The sequence below is a fragment of the Rhinolophus sinicus genome, linkage group LG05, assembly GCF_036562045.2.
Source record: "Rhinolophus sinicus isolate RSC01 linkage group LG05, ASM3656204v1, whole genome shotgun sequence".
In the NCBI taxonomy this organism is placed as follows: domain Eukaryota; kingdom Metazoa; phylum Chordata; class Mammalia; order Chiroptera; family Rhinolophidae; genus Rhinolophus; species Rhinolophus sinicus.
The window spans coordinates 6,318,726-6,327,594 of record NC_133755.1 but is presented as its reverse complement, the minus strand read 5'-3'; the positions used below and the strand labels follow the sequence as shown (position 1 = coordinate 6,327,594).

Sequence of the window (8,869 nt, the reverse complement as noted above, 5' to 3'; positions counted from 1 at the left end):
GATGGGCCATTTTTGTGGGATTTTTCACTCCCTAAAAGTGTTTTCTTTGTTTTTCTCCGTAAGCACTTCAGAGATTAAAACTTGTAAGGACCTTAACGACCCAGTTTAGTTTATGCTCGTCCTCGCTTTACGTACAGATGGGAAACAGGCCTGGAGAAGCTTGAGGATTTGCCGCGGTCCTGGGTGGGGGCCAGAACCTCCAGGGCGGTTCATTTCCTGCCCTTTTCTGCGGCTGCGAGTGACAACGCCCCTCCCCAACCCCGGGAAGCTTCCTCCCTGGGGACTTGGGCCTTGCACCCCCCGCCATCCTCCCACACCCCGTCCTTTTCCGCCCAAGCCTTGCACTTCAGAATTAACGTTTTTCTTAAGGAGGTAAAATAATTTCTATTGATAAAAGAAGGTAGCTTAGACGCGGCACAAATTGAGGGGGTGGGGTGCATTTTACAAGCTCTCAAAATCTCCTGGGTATTAAGTCCAGGCTATGAAGCAGAAAAAGCCACAAAAAGACAATGACAGAAACCACCATTGCTAGTTTTGTCCTCTGAACCTCAGCCAAGCATTAGAGGCTCCCCCTTTCTCTGCCCCATCCTCCCTGGCCTCCAGCGCCCACCTGCCCAACAGACCCTTGCTCTGGAGGAATCCACAAGGTTTTGAGAACCTCGCCAAGGCTAAAGAACAGGATGTTTACAAGGAAACCTTTAAGAGGAAAACAAAGACGTGTGCGCGCGCGTGTTTAGTCCTTACCTTTTAGAGATCCTGAAATATTTACAGATGAAATATGATGTCTGGAACTTGCCTTAAAATATTGAGGGTTTTGGTGAGAGGGTGGAGATGTAGAGGAAACAAAATTAGCTGTGAGTTGATCATTTTTGAAGTCGGTTACGGTAATGACATGGGGGATTATTACACTGCACGCTCTACTTTTGTATGGGTTTGACATGTTCCATATTAAAAAGCTCAACAGCGAAAGGGTGGGAGGATGGGCATGAAGGGCTGTTGTCCTCATTTTAAGGTGAGGTTCTGAGCTCCAGGGCAGCGGGCAGCTTGCCTCATGTCACACAGCCAGCAGCAACTGCAGTCCGTCTCCATGCCCGGGCGCGATGCCCTTTCTGCTCTGTGCAGGCTCACTGCCCTGAAATCTGGTGCCATCAGAGACTCCAGGTGGGCTGCATGACCCCCGCTCTGCCACTTAGTACGTGTGTGGCTTTAGGCAATTCACTCAACTTCTCAGTGCATCTGTATTCTCCCCGAGAAGGTGGACCTACCAAAAGCTGCCTGGCGCTCATCGGAAGGCTGGCTCTCAGGGACTGGCACCACCAGCAATTTGTTATGCGTTTCCTTACTGGGCCTTGCCCTGACTGTTGCCCAGCGCTCCCAGGCTTCCCCTGGAATCAGCCATTTGCCTAAGGAGCCCCTCAACCTTTTCATGACTAGAGAATGGTGTTTAGACACAAAGACCTGGGACTAACTGTATTTGTTGTTCCTGAGGTGCCATTGCTTCTGGCCTCTCAGGAGACAGAGCTAGGATACGTGTGTCTGTGTGTGCATGTGTGTAGTCAGCTCGGGCTGCCTTAACAAAACACCACAAACTGTTCAAATTAATTTTCTCAGAGTTCTGGAGGCTGGAAGTCCAAGGTGCCCGCACTTGGTTTCTGGTGAGACCTCTCCTTGGCTTGCAGATGACTGTCTTCTCACTCTGTCCACACATGGCTGCTTCTCTGTGCACATCCTGTCTCTCTGTCTCTCTCTCTGTCTCTCTTCTTATAAGGGCACGAGTCCTGTTGGGTTAGGGCCCCACCCTTATGACCTCATTTAGCCTTAATTACCTCTTTAAAGGCTCTGTCTTCATATATAGTCACCTTGGGGGTTAGGACTTTAACATATGAATCTGAGGAGGACCTAATTCAGTCACAGATATATGTACCCACACATACTCTGTATCTACTCACGTACATTACACATGTAATACAATCACACACACACAGGCTGAACCAGACTCTTCCTTTTACCAACCCCCCAAATTTGCATGCACGCCGAGCTGAGAAGCATGACTGCATTCCTTATGGGACCCCTTCGTCAATACTGAGTCTCTTGGCCAAACTTTTGCCTTGTACATAATGGACCACAGTGAGTTTGAAATGCTGCTCCTAACATCGATCTAAAATGCAGTTAATCTTCAAAGAGCCAAATGGCTAAGTGCAGGAGTGTCTTTACTGTTGGCTGCTCTGAAGATTCCGTTGCATCATCTTATAAAAATCGAGTGGCCTTAAGGGCAGGCCACCCCACTTTCACGCAGCCCTTGGGAATATAAGAGTCCACACCACTCTTCTTTGGGTCACAGATGTCCATGCCTGAGAGGGAGCTCGCTATGGTAAATTCAAAATGAGTCCTGGGTAGGCCACCCAGACATGGCCCCTGGAGACAATGGAATGTTCTGGAATGTACACAAGAAGAGTGTATTGGTGAGGGTTTGATTACAGACCACAGAATCTTCTTCTTTAGTTAGCCTCATTATTATTACCAGACATTAGGCTGAATGACCAGAAGGATGAGGAAGCAGATTTTAGAAAGCCTCTCCAAGGAACAACTTCCAGAACCTCACTGAACAATTGCCCTGGGAGGGAGCTGCTGTTGCCACCTCCCCCACTGTTGTCATCGCCAGGAAAGCCTCCCATGCAGGAAGCTGCCACCACCTCTGCCCAGCTGGGGACTGACAGACAGACACAGCAGCCGGGCCCAGCTGTCCCAGAAAGTCCCACCACTGCGTCCTCAGTGCTCCAAGAAGGACCCTGGCGTTTCTCCTTCTGCCTCGTGAGTCTCCTGGGGGTGCCCCTGCTTGGCAGGAACTAAGCAGAGAAGTGCGACCGCCAGGGTGTCTGCCACATCCAGCCTCACTGTTGGCTGACTATCACAGCTCTGGCTTCACATTGCCGTGCCCTCAGCATGGGGCACAGAGACCATTGGGCATTGCGACCAGGACCTGGGATGCTTTGGTCAGAAGATGCGATTTCTGTTTGTTATTCCTTATGGGATGGTAAGGAGTGGTGGGAAATATGGAGGGAAAATCCAGTCCAACGGGTTGTTCTGATGTGTTTGGGTGTCAAAGCTGGAGGTGGAGGGCTCAGGCCACCGCAGGGTCTGTGGGAGTTTGCTCTGAAGTCTCTGACAGCACAGCCCTGGTTTCCCACCGCTCTGTCCTTGGAGCTCCAAGGGCTCGGTCACTCAGACCAGAGAGCAGGGCTCCCGGTGCTCAGAAGATGTGGGAGCAGGCGAGGGCCCGGGACCCTGGAGAAGAAAGGGTGTCTGAGCCACAGGGCTAAGGGCTGGCACTGGGGCCAAGACTGCAGGAAGTCTGGCAAAGACTGCCAGGGAGCTGCTGGCCACCAGGTTGGCTGTCTGTGATGACAGAGGGCAAAGCGCGCTCTCCTGCCCTTCCCGGCCTCTCTCCCTGCCTCTCCCAACTCTCCTGCCAACACAAGGAATCGGCTGTTCTTGGCCGTGAACCTTTGTTCATGAGTTTTGGACTCTGTCCTGTAGCGTCTGAGGACAGGGAGAGGAAATGGAGCACACGTGTGCCGGCATCAGGCAGGGAGGGGAAGACGGCTCTGAAGAGAAGGATGCATCAGGCAAGATGCCGGGAATACAAAAGAGGAGCATCTCTGAGCCTCAGGTAGGCTGAGGTGTGATTTCAGCTGTTATTTTCAAAGGGAATCTAGGCAGTTGACTGAATGTCCCTCCAGGGTTTCAGTAAACTAGGCTAGTTCTCAGATACCTCTGCTGTCACACATGCGATGGGAATCACGCTGGCCTCTGCCCGGGTTAGATTACGAATCAGTGGACAGTTACTGCTCGTAGGAAAAGCAAAATAGGGAAGTGACGAGCTCTCTGACAAGCAGCAAAAGCTTATCGATAGCCGCAGTGACAGCTGCAGAAGCATCCAGAATGTGCGACGCCTGCTGTGTGCCAGGTGTTTGACTTTCATTATGTCATCCCACGGATCCGTTGAAGCAAGGAGGCTGTTCCCAATTTGCGATCATCCTGGTTGGACATTCCTGGTCCTGCTGCATGGTGGTGGCTCCCTCTTCTCTCTGCCTGTCTGGGCTCTGTTTATCCTGGAGGTGGCCCCAGGAGCAGCCTTAGGAGAGAGCTGCTTCAGCCTGGGTCCCAGCCCCGCCTCCTGTTGTGGGGACTGTAGCCAACTACTGCACTGTGTAAGAGCCTCAGACCTGTGCGATGCAGTACTCACTGCACGCTCAGAGAACAGAATCTGGAGCTGTGATGCCCTTGGACTCTCCCCTCCCTGACTTTACAGCTGTGGATCATCGAGGCCCGGTGAGGGGAACGCAGCACGGGGAGTCAGGTGTGAGATGGGCTCCTGGATGTGGAGTGAATCCAGATACCAGGTTCCGGGGCGGCCGGCACCACTTCATCTCAGGTCCTCTCGGGTTGGAAATGCTGTGATGCTGCCTTTGGAGATGAAGGGGGCCACAGCCGAGGAAAGTGGACAGCCTCTAGAAGCTGGAAAAGGTGAGGACGCAGGTGCTTTGAGCCTCCAGAGAGGAACACAGCCCTGCTGACACTTTGATTTTCACCCAATGTGACACATTTTGGATTTCTGATATCCAGAGCCCTAAGATAATGCATATGTGTTGTTTGAAATCACTCAGTTTGTGGTCATTTGTTACAGCAGCAATAGAAAACAAATACCCATTTTACAGATGGGAAATAGAGGCACAGAGGGTTCCCACCACCTGCCCAACATTGCACAGCTGCTGAGTCAGGAACACGATTCGAACCCAGGCAATTTCCTGACCACAATGCAGGGCTCCCTCATGGGCCCCTCAGAGGGAATCCCCACCTTGCCGGGCAGGTTTCTTGAGTCCCCTAAACTCCTGGATAAAAATGAGCCAATGGAGCCCACATAGAGGCTGTGTGGGGCACAGAGAGAATAAACCCTGGCTGACACGTGTGGGACGCTGACTGGGGCCATGGTGCCAGGCCAGCTGCAGGCTCCCTGCTCCACTCACAAAACCCACATGGGGCAGCCCTGAGAGCCCTCCTCCTAGACGGGCTGCAGCTCATCTTCCAGCTTCTTCTTCCGGACTCCTTCCACGAAGCAGAAGTCCAGGCTGATGAGGGTTTTCCCCAGGGGCGTGTCCACTCTGCTGCCCACAACCCGGTTCGTGGAATTGGGGACAGTGTCAGAAAAGAAAGGCACGTGCTCCGGCAGCTTCTCAGGTTCCTTCTTATTGCCCTGAGGAGAGGGGACAGTTCATGTCACATGCTGCTTCACATACAGTGGCAGTGCCATAGATTTGGTTGAACTTTTCAGTGAACTTTGACTTCCAGTCTAGCATACACCCAGAAAAGTGCACAAATCATAACCGTACAGCTCCGTCACCTCCCACACAGTGAGCCTGCCCGTGTAGCCCCACTGCACCAGGAGCTAGACCTCCATCAGCCTCCACCCCAAACACCTCCACCCCCAACGCGACCTGATCTCCACCTCTGACACCACGGGTTGTGGTTCGGCCTGGTTTTGAACTTTTTCTTAATGGGATCTTGCTTCCTCTGGCTACTTTCTCTCATGGACATTTGCGAGATTCGTCCTTGTTTTTGTGTGTGTTGCAATACACTCCTCCTTGCAACTTCTATGAATAAGCCACTTATCTAGTGACTTCTGTAACTGATGGAGGAATCCGTCGGTCAATGTAGGGATTCAGAACAATCCGATGAGTGGGGCAAAATCCTCAGCCCTCCCTACCCCTGTTTATGGTTAACTTTGCTTCTTCGTGTGGACTAGAAGTGACAGGACCAGTTTGTAATGAGATCCTGGCTTTTACTTGGAAAAGTCCGTGCTGAGGTGGCCCCACTGTTGGGTGTGATGCAGGTTTCAGTGCTCAGGTTGCTACATCGCTCTTGGCAGGGAAGGGCTCTGTAGGCTGGAAGAAGCCCAGACCAGGAGCTCAGTGTAGGATTTCAGGTCCCACGAACTAAATTTTCTATCTGGGGGAAGACAGCAATCCAGCAAGGCCAGAATGAAAACGTGACACCTTCCCTAAACCACACAATGTCGGTGTCAGCGTGGCCACCACCACTTTGGTTGACTCTCTACCCTGCTCATTTTCCAGGTGGTTCTCTGACCATTCTTCTTATGGCCGGATTCATTGTCCCATTTGCTCACTCATCCAGCACAAACTGAGTGATATTTTACTGACTGGGTGCTTGGAGGTGTGGGTGCGGGGATGAAGTCATCGTTGCCTTTCCCTTAGAGAGCCCACAACCAGCTGAAATCGATCATTGCAACATGACATGCTATACCAAAGGAATGGGTTACATATGCTGGTGAGTCAAGTCAGAAGCACAGAGTGATCTGGTCAATCCCACTCAAGAAGGGGAAATTTCTCAGAAGAGGAGGCACCTGAGTGGGGTCCTGAGGGATGAATAAGAGTCCATCATGCTGACAAGGTGGGAAGGGCATTTCAGGAGGGGAACAGCATGCACAAAGGCATGGCTAAGAGTGTGGGTTGGTCAGGGAGGGGTGAGCAGTGGAGGAGGGGTTAGATCTCGAGATGTGTTGGAAACCACCCTGAAAACTGCAGATTTACTGAAGGATTTTAAGCCGGGGAGAGATATGATCAGTTTTGCAGTTTAGGAAAATTACTCAAGTAGGACCGATTGGAGGTGGTGCTACTAGAGGCAGGAATGAGTTTGCAAAGTATTTCTCCCAAAGCCCTTCTCCACATGGGGCACACCACACATCACTGGGCACTGCTGATGTCCTCACATCGGGGGTAACGTTCAGCTGCAGATGCCCTTCATTTCCAGTAGGTACATCTTAATAAAGTCAAGAAACCCTGGGAAGAATTAATCTCTAAATGCTCCATGTAAGTATTTTCTTTCCCACCAGACTCTAAGCTTCTTGGAACAAGACTGTATTTTATCTGTCTCTGTACATTCCAGCATCCAGCACACAGTAGAGACAAATGTTAAATGAGTGAATACACATGCCAAGTGCAAGTACGTCTTACCAGGAGGTCATGGTCTTTCAGGAAACTCCAATTTTGAGCCCTGGAAAGGAACACACGTTGGACATGTGAGTTCTTCCTGTGACATTTTCACAAATGGCTTTTCTGTGTCAAGTTAATAAGCCGATGCCACTAACATGTTTATTCCATCATGGAGGAATTAACATCATTTTTAGGTGAAACGAATGCTATGTATCTACTGAGTGTTTATTTATGCTACATCTTATAAAATGAAGAAGCATTTCAATAATCAGTGGCTTGTCCTAGAGTGGAAACTAGAATGCTGGAGGGTATAGCAGAGTCGGAAGGAGAGCAGTGGTGCCGTCTCCATGTACCTCTGCCTCGTCAGCGGGCCACTGTGGGGGTCCCCAAGTAACCTGTGAGGACCAGTTCTCACTTCCTCAAACCTTTGTACCTTTCCAGTGTGTGTGGCAGAGGAAGGTGGGGAGGTTTAGGACTAACAGGGAGCGACAGTGAGGAAACTGGCATTACTTGCACTGATAATTTCGTTTTTATTTTAATCCGTTTGTGAAAAGTCAGACAATTGTATAATACGCATAATAAACATAGCCTCTGCCCCAGACCTCACAGCCCGAGCCCCACGGCCTAGAGCCAGTTTCCAGACTTTTAGCTGTTTCCCTACTTGCTTATCACTACTCGGCCCTAGAAGGAAGGCTCCGTGGAGCTGGGATCTGGCATGTTTTGTCCCCATTGCAGCCCCACAGAGCGGCTCTCCTGGGAATTTTTGGATTGAGTGAATGAAGTGTCATTCTCCGACTGCTGTCCCAGCTTCCTGGTCGCCCCCCTGCAGTCTGTGCTGGGATTCCAGAATGAACCAGGAGGGCTGCACTGCCCCTTACCTGAGCCCTGCCTCTCTCTCCCTCCCACTCTCTCAGTCTGTCTGGCCCCGGCTGGGCTCTCTCACCTTCCCTCCCCGTTGCCCCACCTCAGTGCTCTCTGTCCTTTGGCCCCAGCTCTTTCCCATCAATGCACTTTGCCTGGCTTCCCTCTCACCCTCTGTTTTCTCTTTCTCCAGAAGCTTCCTAGACACTGAGTCAGACTGGAGGGCAAGGGAGGAGGGCAGGCAGGGCAGGGCACTCACCAGCGCTGCTGGCTCCGCCTCTCGGCCTCCAGGAGTTCTCTCCACAGCTGGTCCTGCTGCACACCATCAGCCCCCAGGGCCAGGCCACTAGCAAGTCCCCTGCCCACCATGGGGCCACCCCGGGCAGTGGGGGAGACTAAGGTTGGCGGCCTGGTGGAGGGCAGTCGGTACCCAGCTGATGTGGTTTTCTGGAGCCCAGAGGTGGAGTGGCCCTCCATGGAGGGGTGTGTGTGTGTGAGAGAGAGAGAGAGAGAGAGAGAGAGAGAGAGAGAGCTCGGACCTCTCCCAGGATAACCCTCCCTCCTAACCCCAGGAGAGCCCGTGCAGGGGTCCTCCTCACTGCCCCGCGGGACCCTGAGCTCAGCGTGGCCTGTGAGGATCAAGCCTTCCAGGCTGGGAAAGTAATTGAGCCCAGTTGTGTTTCAAGCTCCTACTTGTGTTGACTGTTGCCCTGGGAACAGGGCAGCTCCCCACTGTGCCCAGGAAGGCGGGAGCTGCAGTGTATGTGTGAGGCACATCTGAGCCCCAGGGTGGCGGTGGGCTGGAGAAAGTTCCTGGGTCTGTGCCATGTCCAGCTCAGCTGCCCCGCAGCTCTGCCCCCTGCCCCCCTGGCTGGAGAACTCAATACAGCATGAGGGAGGGGAAGGGGGCCAAAGGCCTGACTTCTGGGGCAGGGAGGAAAGACCTGGCTCCCAGAGAGGACTTGGGGATTGCACTCAGTTTCTGTCATTGTCACCTG

The 8,869-nt window shown here is 52.2% G+C and overlaps 1 protein-coding gene across 1 annotated transcript; it reads right to left on the bottom strand.

The window, feature by feature from the left end:
- Positions 1–379: 379 nt before the first annotated feature.
- Positions 380–8,361, bottom strand: CIMIP5 (ciliary microtubule inner protein 5). The gene is made up of 3 exons (XM_019749750.2): positions 8,131–8,361; positions 7,032–7,071; positions 380–5,254 (listed from the first exon to the last, which is right to left on the bottom strand). Exons 1-3 carry the CDS (start codon positions 8,346–8,348, stop codon positions 5,063–5,065), a joined length of 450 nt encoding a protein of 149 aa, XP_019605309.2. The 5' UTR covers positions 8,349–8,361; the 3' UTR covers positions 380–5,062.
- Positions 8,362–8,869: the final 508 nt, after the last annotated feature.